The following is a 10,534-nucleotide window of genomic DNA, read 5'->3' as shown; positions in this document are numbered from 1 at the left end:
TTTTGAAGGCTCAGGAAATCTTTGCAGGTGTTTTGAGTTGATTAGCTGATTGGCATGTCACCATATTCTAATTTTTTGAGATAGTGAATTGGTGGGTTTTTGTTAAATGTGAGCCAAAATCATCACAATTAAAAGAACAAAAGACTTAAACTACTTCAGTCTGTGTGCACTGAATTTATTTAATACACGAGTTTCACAATTTGAGTTGAATTACTGAAATAAATGAACTTTTCCACGACATTCTAATTTATTGAGATGCACCTGTATATTGGATGTTACATTTTGAGTTGAACTTTCAATAATAACAGGTTATTAACAATAACAGCTATCAAATGGGTTTGAGGAGCATACTGGTCAGAGGAATTTGTTAAAATAATCTTATGAGAAAATGGTAGGTTCATTTTGAAATCATTAGTATTCATTTTTCACATATAAATCATAAGTGAAGTCATTCTCAACACAACATGAGGATTATGAAAGACTTGGGACAGCCTCTGCTGTTAAACAATAAGCAGGTCCTGTTCCCTAGGTAAATGTGTCAGCCAATCAAAAACAGAGAAAAGCCCATACGTCAGTATGGCCCGTGCAACAAAACACGTTCACGCTCTTGTCACCTGCAGTGGTACACACCTGTGCGCGAGGGTTGGGCTGGGTGCGGAAGCGCGCGGCCCCAGAGCTCAAACTGCGCGCGGCCATGTGGGGGGTCATCGCGTACCTGAACAGCCCCGAGCTGGTGGCCGCTTTCCAGCGATGTTATGGCCTGATTCCGAGAGAGACATGCTCGTATGTCACTCAAAACGGACTCGTAAACGCGAACGGTTCCGATGGGGACGGTTTAGTCAAGGTTCACCGGCGCAAAGCGCAGCAAATGGGGAACGGGATGTCACGCGCACAGGACAGTAACTTCAACTATAAATGCACCAGTTCACAATATGACAACAAAGTCGGAGTAAGTAAATCTGATTTAAAAGAGATCCTTCATTCAAGCAAATTTACTGAAAAGTCATTTTCAATGCAGAAGCACCGTGTCAAAGAGCACAGACACCAAATGACAGGATTTTCTCGTTTCTCTGGTTGGTTGAGATGACAGTCAAACATTTATGAAGTAAATTTTGATGTCTCACCACTTAGATACAAAAAACCTGTTTTCAAAATTCATATTTGTGTCTACAATGACGTTATATGCTGTCAGATCACTTCTTCATTCAAATCCCAATGACACTTTATAATAACTTTAATTGATAACATTAGCAAACATCCTTATATAATGCTTATCATATTAGTTTATCTGCATTCAAATAGGTACAAATGTCTTAGTAACAAAACTTTACACTTAAAGGGATAGTTCACCCAAAAATGAAAATTCCCTCATCATTTACTCACCCTCATGCCATCCCAGATGTATATGACTTTCTTTCTTCTGCAGAACACAAATTATGATTTTTTTGAAGAATATTTCAGCTCTGTAGGTCCTCACAATGCAAGCAAATAGGGGCCAGAACTTTGAATCTTCAAAAAGCACATAAAGGCAACATGATCTCCAGAAAGTAAGAATCCATTTCTTCTGAAGCGATATAATAGGTGTGGGTAAAAAAAAAAAAAAAAAAAAAAACAGATCCATATTTAAGTCCTTTTTTACTAGAAAGCTCCACCTTTGACTAGCCCGACCAGTAGGTGGCCATAGGCACAAAGAATGCTAATTGTCAAAAACCAAAAGAAGAATGTGAAAGTGAAGGTGGAGATTTATAGTAATAAAAAATAAAAAAAGACTCAGAAATTTATCTGTTTGTCACCTACAACTACTTGTGAAGATATGGATTTAAACACTGGATATGGATTACTTTTATGCTGCCTTTATGTGCTTTTTGAAGATTCAAAGTTCTGGCCCCTATTTGCTTGCATTGTATGGACCTACAGAGCCGAGATATTCTTCTAAAAATCTTCATTTGTGTTCTGCTGAAGAAAGAAAGTCATACACATCTAGGATGGCATGAGGGTGAGTAAATGATGAGACAATTTTTATTTTTTGGGTGAATTATTCCTTTAAAGGTGCTGTAAGCAATTTCTTTATGAAATGACAAGCAGAAAATGTACCTATTCCCTGAAAAATATAAATTAAATAGGTGCAATGATATACTGCACCTGTCTCTGTGACCGTGTTAGTCTCTGTAAACAGTGAAAAGAAAATCTCATTTCTTTTCGGTTGTCAATAAACAGCAAGTTTGAGAATGCTATTTTGCTGTTATCGCAGAATGGCTCAGAAAAGTGAATTTAGTGCTGAAAAGTGGATGCCAGTTTGTTTGTTAATATTGTGTTCCTAATGTACAGTAATTAGGGAAAGTTATATAGTCAGTAGATAGCCAGTTTCAAATACTTAATGTGGTGCTAAATCAAGCTCAAAAAGCTGCATGAGCACATTTTGTTTTTTTGTTTTGTCTGTCTTAAAGCATAGATTTGTTAAAAAGAAGAACTAATGGACCTTGTTCAAAGTCACACATAAACATTAGAAAAACAATACGCATGAGAAAATGACATTTAGAAATTACAGTTGATATTATTTGTTTCATATTAAAAGGAATCTTTATTAAACATAATCCTTGTAGTGAGTGTTTTTAAGCAAGCATGTCTCTTTTCATAATAAAATGAACTTTCAAAAGACTTTTAACTAAGAACTTATTGTAATTCTCATTTTGAAGTGTTTTGGTACAGTAAAGCCATTTTATTCATGGACATCTCTGTGTACAGGAGCATCCTGGGCCTCATTATAAGGTGAAGAACTGGCTTTTCTATTTTCTATTTGTGTCGTCAGCCACTCTGGGACATGAAGTCTTTTACATCACTTTCCTGCCCTGCATCCACTGGAACCTCGACCCGTTCCTGTGCAGACGCCTCGTCAACGTCTGGGCTGTGAGTGGCTGAGAGACTCTCACGCACATGTGCACGTGCCTTGATGATACCTAAAGCATTGAACAATTATGTCAAATTTAACTAAGTATTTATTTAAATGACTATTTTTATACAAACGATGATTTATTGTTTTTAAGATAAACATTATGTATCATGCAGGAAATGGGTAGCTATAAAACTAGCATCTATTTTAACACTGACTTTCTCCTTTAGTCTCTTACTCATTTTCCTCCTCTGTGTGTTTCTATTTTAGCTCTTAGTTAAGTTAATGATATATTCTGGATTCAGTACAATTTAAGCTCAATTGACAGCGTTTGTGGCATAATGTTGATTCTTTTTTTACTCTTCCCATCCCCCACTTTTCATTTTTTTTTTTATTTCTCCACTTTTATCCCCAATTTGGCATGCCCAATTCCTAATGCGCTCCAAGTCCTCGTGGTGGCGTAGTGACTCCGGGTGGCGGAGGATGAATCTCAGTTGCCTCCGCGTCCGTCAATCCACTCATCTTATCACGTGGCTTGTTTAGCGCGTTACCGTGGAGACCTAGCACGTGTGGAGGCTTCACACTATTCTCCGCGGCATCCACGCACAACTCACCACGTGCCCCACCGAGAGCGAGAACCACATTATAGCGACCACGAGGAGGTTACCCCATGTGACTCTACCCTCCCTAGCAACCGGGCCATTTAGTTGCTTAGGAAGCCTGACTGGAGTCACTCAGCACGCCCTGGACTCCAACTTGCAACTCCAGGTGTGGTAGTCAGCGTTTTTACTCACTGAGCTACCCAGGCCCCACTTCCTTCCTTTTCTTTAAAAAAAGCAAAAATCTGTGTCACATTGAGGCACTTACAATGGAAGTGAATGGGGCCAATTTTTGGAGGGGTTAAAGGCAGAAATGTTAAGCTTATTATTTTATAAAATCACTTACATAAATTTGATTTTGTGCATTATTTGAGCTGTAAAGTTGTTTAAATCATCGTTTTGCGGTTTTAGTGTTTACGGCGTTATGTCATCATAGCAACAAAGTTGTAAAATTGGAAATAGCTTTACACAGAAAAGGTTAGTAAGCGATTTTATCACACTAAAATCATGTTAACACACATATTGTTTATGTCTTGTGGCTATACTTTTGAAACAGTGAGTATTTTAACGTTTACCGATTGGCCCTCATTCACTTCCATTGTAAGTGCTTCACTGTAACCCAGATTTTTTCTTTTTTCTTTTTTCTTTTTTTAAAGAAAAGGAGCAAATCAAAATAAATTTTTGTGGTCATCAACATTATACCACAAATGTTGTCGATTGAGCTTAACTTGTATTGAACCTGGAATATTCCTTTAATGCTATTCATTTCCACGTTTACATCTAGTTTTAACAGCAACAGAACCTCAGATTGCATTTGATTTGATTGGTTTATCTTATGGATCAATTCAGCTATTTATAACAAGCAAATGTAACTTGTAGGGAATTTATTCATGCGTTCGAACATTCAGTGAATCACATTTTTGAATTAGATTTTTTTCTCTCTGCAGGTGGTGATGTATATTGGGCAGGTCATGAAGGATATTTTAAAGCTGCCTCGTCCTTCAGCTCCCCCTGTGGTCAAACTGGAGACACGCGTGGATGCAGAGTACGGAATGCCGTCCACGCATGCCATGGCAGCAACAGCCATTTCATTTACACTGCTTCTCAGTGCTCAGGAGAGAGTGAAGGTCAGACACACACACAAAATATTCAAAAAAAATTTTGAATGTGGGTTTTTGCATTACCTGCTGGAGGCGGGGCTACCCGTCAGCCCAAGGCCCGCCCACACATCTTCTGTGTGAACTCTAAATATATGACTTTCAATCAAAGTCAGTTATAGATGGCACCATCCATCAACTTGTATGTCATGCCTTTTAGGTCAAATGACCTTAAAGGTATAGGAATAGTTCTTCCAAAAATTACATTTCTGTCATTATTTATCACCCTCATGGCGTTCAAAAGAATGACTTTCATTTTCAAAATTTTGTTAAAAAGCACACAGTTCAATTAGATTACATTTTGTTATGAAATGGTTATGCATAAGTCTTAAACATAGGCTAAAAATTTTTTTGGAGTGTATGAAATACTTTTTGGTGATTGACAAACATAGTTACTATGAACTGTTGTTGTATGGAAAATAGCTGTGTAATTCAAAATTTCTCCTTTTGTGTTACACAGAAAAAGATATCAGCCAACACTTGGATTCTTGACAGAGATATATTGCATTTGGTGTTGTCTCCAGATATTGGGTCAATCAAAAACTTAAATGAACTTCCATCTGTGCTCTTTCAAAGCTAATGTGTTCTGAAATGTTAGTACAGGTCACACAGTAGTACTGATATAAAAAGCATTGTAAAACTTTATAAGTGCATTATAAAGTTGCATTCCTTTCCTTGATAGTCTATTCCTGTTGATTGTTTATAAAGGCAGTTTCAGTTTCAATAAGCCCCACAAAATTCATTCTGTTCTCGATAAGGATGAACTGTTTTGAAAAGTCTGAGATATTACCCAAAGATTCTTTGTGCATAAAGGATTACCAATCGGCCCATGTGTGTGATTTAGGTTTTTAAAGAGTGAAAAAAAAAAAAAAAAAACATTATTCTCAATTATACATGAGCTTTGTGCCAGAATCATTGAGCTCATTCAGGAAACATCCTTCATTTACTTCTTTTGAAAGACCTCCAGTTGACCGAAAGAAAGAGAGGGAGGAGATGAAAGGGAGAGATGGACAGAGAGAGGGAGACGGAAAGGACAAGACAGAAAAGAGGGGGCGGGGCACCTTCATGAATACATAAAGACTCTTCCAATGTAGTCAGTGATTAACAGAGTCATGAATAAAACCTGAGGGAAGATAACATGTCAGGGGGAAAAGAGGAGGATGCCAGGGAGGAGACAGGAGAGAAAGACATGTTGTTTGAAGAACAGCTATATGTCAAGCTGCCAGACAGAGTGGATGGAGACTACAACATTGAGGCTTCCTCATGGAGAGAAAGAGGAAGTGACAATGAGGGAAGATGGATGAGAGGATGTTTTGATAAATGAAAGACAGTGAATTTTTAACTGGAAAGAATGGAAGATTGGGGAGAGATTGGATGGCCTATCTGCATATTTTTCATGCTGCATCACAGTCATTTTATAGGAATAGTCTAGGCCCTTTTATGTTGTTTCAAAGCCGTATGACTTTCTTTTTTCCCTGGAACACAATAAGAGTGATTTTGCAGAAACTCCTGGTGACTCTTTTCCAATCACTCATTATATAGGGACTTTGGCTGTCAAGCACCAAAATGGATAAAAAAGCACCATTAAAGTAGTCCATGCAACTCGTGCACTATATTCCAAGTGTTCTGAAGACATACAATAGCTTTATGTGAGGAATGGACCGCAATTTCAGTTGTTATTCACTGAAAATCTTTTCCATCTTTCCATAGCTCTCACATCTCATTTGCACTCAAATATGACTTTGAGACACATTGCATCAGTTTTGACAGGTTTATTAGATGGCATTAAACATCATTGTATCCATGACCGATCCTCATTGATGTGAAACCTGTTGCGATGCATTAAATTTGGCCTCCTTTTGCTTTCTACATAAGAAAGAATGTCATTCAACTTTGGAACGACATGAGGGTGAGGAAATGATGGCAAAAATGTCATTTTTGGGTGAACTGTTCCTTTAAAGGTGTTTTTCTTTGTGTCTGCACATTAGTTCCACTTTGAATTGGGACTGTTTGTGGCTGTGGTTCTGTCTACACTGGTATGTCTGAGTCGTCTTTATACCGGCATGCACTCTGCTCTGGTAAGTCTGGATGAGTGTGTCTGTGAAATTTGTGTGTAGACAGGTCAAAAAGAGAGAGCGAGATGCTTTAAAAGCGACATGCACTTTTGCATTTGATATAAAACATTTATAATGCTGTATAATTCATGTAGCCTGGCTGGTCTCCATATATTTTACCTCTAGTTCCTTTAATGCAGCACAGTTTTAGTGGCACCTGATAAGGCAAACGTATTGTATATTACTAATTTGAACAAACCTCTAACCCGAATTATATAAACTTTGATGCATAACATATCCCACTTCCTAGAAACTGCATAGCAACACCTCAGCAACCAACCAGTACACTCTAGAAACCACTTGGCACCCGCATAGCAAAACCCTGGCAACCACCCTGAACACCCTAGCAACCAGATAGCAACACCCTAACAACACCCTAGAAACATCCTGGCAACCAACCAGAACACCCTGGCAACCACTTAGCAACAACTTAACTGCATGGCAACTGCATAACAACACACTGGCAACCACTTGGCAACTGCATAGAAACACCCTAGCAACCTCTGAGTAACTGCATAGTAACACCTTGGCAACCACCCAGAACTTCCTAGAAACTGCATAGCATCACCTCAGCAACCAACCAGTACACTCTAGAAACCACTTGGCAACTGCATAGCAAAACCCTGGCAACCACCCTGAACACCCTAGCAACCAGATAGCAACACCCTAACAACACCCTAGAAACATCCTGGCAACCAACCAGAACACCCTGGCAACCACTTAGCAACAACTTAACTGCATGGCAACTGCATAACAACACACTGGCAACCACTTGGCAACTGCATAGAAACACCCTAGCAACCTCTGAGTAACCGCATAGTAACACCTTGGCAACCACCCAGAACTTCCTAGAAACTGCATAGCAACACCTCAGCAACCAACCAGTACACTCTAGAAACCACTTGGCAACCGTATAGCAAAACCCTGGCAACCACCCTGAACACCCTAGCAACCAGATAGCAACACCCTAACAACACCCTAGAAACATCCTGGCAACCAACCAGAACACCCTGGCAACCACTTAGCAACAACTTAACTGCATGGCAACTGCATAACAACACACTGGCAACCACTTGGCAACTGCATAGAAACACCCTAGCAACCTCTGAGTAACTGCATAGTAACACCTTGGCAACCACCCAGAACTTCCTAGAAACTGCATAGCATCACCTCAGCAACCAACCAGTACACTCTAGAAACCACTTGGCAACCGTATAGCAAAACCCTGGCAACCACCCTGAACACCCTAGCAACCAGATAGCAACACCCTAACAACACCCTAGAAACATCCTGGCAACCAACCAGAACACCCTGGCAACCACTTAGCAACAACTTAACTGCATGGCAACTGCATAACAATACACTGGCAACCACTTGGCAACTGCATAGAAACACCCTAGCAACCTCTGAGTAACCGCATAGTAACACCTTGGCAACCACTCAGAACTTCCTAGAAACTGCATAGCAACACCTCAGCAACCAACCAGTACACTCTAGAAACCACTTGGCAACCGCATAGCAAAACCCTGGCAACCACCCAGAACACCCTAGCAACCAGATAGCAACACCCTAACAACCACCAAGAACACTTTAGCAACGTAGTGGCAAGTTTTACATGGGCAAGCACCACTAACATTTTCTTCAGAAAACATAATAAAGCAATTTTTTATGATTAAATTGACATTTGGTTAAATGCACATATTTCATTATGATACAGTTATAAATGTATACATGTAAAACTGATTGTGCTGACAGTATGACTACACAAAATACAAGCTATTGAAGCACTGCAATGGAATATAAAATGACATTCAATTACAGTTTAATGCAAATGACAGGAAACCACTCTGAATATCTCTCATTTATGTTTCCTCCTGTCAGGATGTGATCTGCGGAGCTCTAATTTCAGCCTTCATCATGGCTGTATCGTACCCTTACTGGGGAACCTTTGACTTCCTGCAGCTTCACAGCCCATTCTCCCCCGTAGTGGCGTTGGTTGTGCCACTCTTCCTGTGTTACAAATACCCTGAGCTAGACCATTACAGCACCACACGGGGGGACACCACCATTATTTTAGGAGTCGGGGCGGGCTGCTCAGTCGGTTACTGGGTGAATGAGAGATTGGGCCTGACCTTTGACCTATCTGGACCCCTTCCAGTGACCCTGCCACCTCTGACCCATGTGGCCTTTGGTCTTGGTGTCGCACGGTTCCTGATTGGGGTGGGATTTCTGGTATTGACCCGACAGACAGTGCGATGGGTGAGCCTGCGGGTGTTCTGCTGGGTTTACGGAGTGTCTGCGAGTGATGTCAAAGCTTGCAGGAGGAAAGAGATCGAAGTGCCCTACAAGTTCTGCACGTACACAGCCATCGGACTGGTCAATAGTATCATAGTGAACCGAGTGTTTGTAATGATGGGACTGTGGGATTTGGGAAATGGGATTTCTGTGTAATTTCACTGAGACAGAAATCTGTTTACAGACATGTTACTTGCACTGTCGCATCGTTTGAAGGGAATGCCACTTCATAAACCTGTTTAGCTTTAAATTGTAGCACTAACCAGAATTTGTCAAACCTAGCACTGTAAGTACACAACTTCACCAAATTTTGAAATCAGTTTGAAAATTGAATTTTGGGAATGCTGTTTACATTGATCTTTCATGTTTTCCTAATTTTCAACATCAGTGTTGCATAGGAAATTAAAGAAATTTTCTGGGTTTAATATATGTTAAGCTCTTTCCACAGCATCTGTAGCCACAAAAAAGGATTTGGACTTATACCTCAGTTTGTAAAAACAAAACGTATTAATAGAAAGATGCTTATGATCAAAGTCTATGTGGCAACTGTTGTACTGTCGAGGCTTTTTTTTTTTTTTTACCAGTGAAATTATTTTCACATACACAGCTGAGCTTAGAAATGCTTGAAAATGCATTGATTTCACAAGGTTTATGCTTTTTATCCACACAAGAATGCAGTTTTTCTCCACCAGAAACAGAGCGTTTTGAAAGGTTATAATTTTATAAAAGCACTAACATTAATACTTCTGCTAAAACTTGTGTAATTTTAGAGCTATAAAGTTGTTTAACATTTGTGCGACCTTCGGGACATTTTTGTCTTTCATTTGTGTGTTTTTTTTAAATTTATTTATTTTATCATTTTGGCTGTTAATGCCAATGGCATAAATTTTGCCAAAGGTGTGTATTTTTGGTGGAATTTTGATATTTCAACCTCAGTTCCTATAATACATCTATAATACACAAAATAGTTACACTCAGGACCTTCAGGACAAAAATGTCCCCATTGAAACCCATTAAAACTTCAATATTTGATCCCAGTGCCATTAAAGCATAAAATCATGAATTATATGATATTATGCTTTCATTCTGGAGCCCTGGCTAATATTTTCCACCAGATGGCGCCATTTTTCTCAAGTTTAGCCTATGGAGCAAATACATGCTTTTTCCCTATTCTCTGTTTGCTGTATTATAGAGCACTGCAGGGCAATTGAATAAATGATGCAGCTAAAAGTGTGTGTGTGTGTGTGTTGGTATGGATGTCAGAGTGTGTTTTGTATGTGTGTGTGTTGAGAAATTTGTGTGTGTTTAAAAACAACAGTGGCATTATGTAAACAAACTGGCATTTAAAGGGTTACAATCCTGAAAATTAATGAATATTTGGTAGTTCTGATCAGGACTGATGTTGGTTAAAAAAATCTAAGTTAGTGAAAGTGTAAAATAATATTTATATATAATATTTTTATGGCAGTTTTTTGACGA

General features: G+C 39.1%; 1 protein-coding gene across 2 annotated transcripts; it reads left to right on the top strand.

The window, feature by feature from the left end:
* The first annotated feature begins 616 nt into the window (after window positions 1-616).
* LOC127429900 (sphingosine-1-phosphate phosphatase 2-like) lies at window positions 617-9,651 on the top strand. Of its 2 annotated transcripts, XM_051679255.1 has the most exons (5): window positions 617-949; window positions 2,746-2,907; window positions 4,437-4,616; window positions 6,635-6,724; window positions 8,642-9,651. In XM_051679255.1, the coding sequence occupies exons 1-5, from the start codon at window positions 695-697 to the stop codon at window positions 9,209-9,211; spliced, it is 1,257 nt and encodes a 418-aa protein (XP_051535215.1). In that variant the 5' UTR covers window positions 617-694; the 3' UTR covers window positions 9,212-9,651. The 2 variants fall into 2 exon arrangements, with proteins under 2 accessions (XP_051535215.1, XP_051535216.1); XM_051679256.1 differs by lacking the exons at window positions 617-949; window positions 2,746-2,907 and adding an exon at window positions 3,546-3,658.
* Window positions 9,652-10,534: the final 883 nt, after the last annotated feature.

This window comes from Myxocyprinus asiaticus, chromosome 39, assembly GCF_019703515.2.
Source record: "Myxocyprinus asiaticus isolate MX2 ecotype Aquarium Trade chromosome 39, UBuf_Myxa_2, whole genome shotgun sequence".
Classification (NCBI taxonomy): domain Eukaryota; kingdom Metazoa; phylum Chordata; class Actinopteri; order Cypriniformes; family Catostomidae; genus Myxocyprinus; species Myxocyprinus asiaticus.
Note: the sequence above shows the minus strand (reverse complement) of the source record. Positions and strands in the feature narration are given on the sequence as shown.

Coding starts and splice junctions, on each gene's coding strand:
- LOC127429900 (XM_051679255.1), top strand. CDS start 695: ATGTGGGGGGTCATCGCGTACCTGAACAGCCCCGAGCTGGTGGCCGCT. Junction 2,908..4,436: donor GCCTCGTCAACGTCTGGGCT/GTGAGTGGCTGA, acceptor TTCTCTCTGCAG/GTGGTGATGTATATTGGGCA. Junction 6,725..8,641: donor CCGGCATGCACTCTGCTCTG/GTAAGTCTGGAT, acceptor TCCTCCTGTCAG/GATGTGATCTGCGGAGCTCT.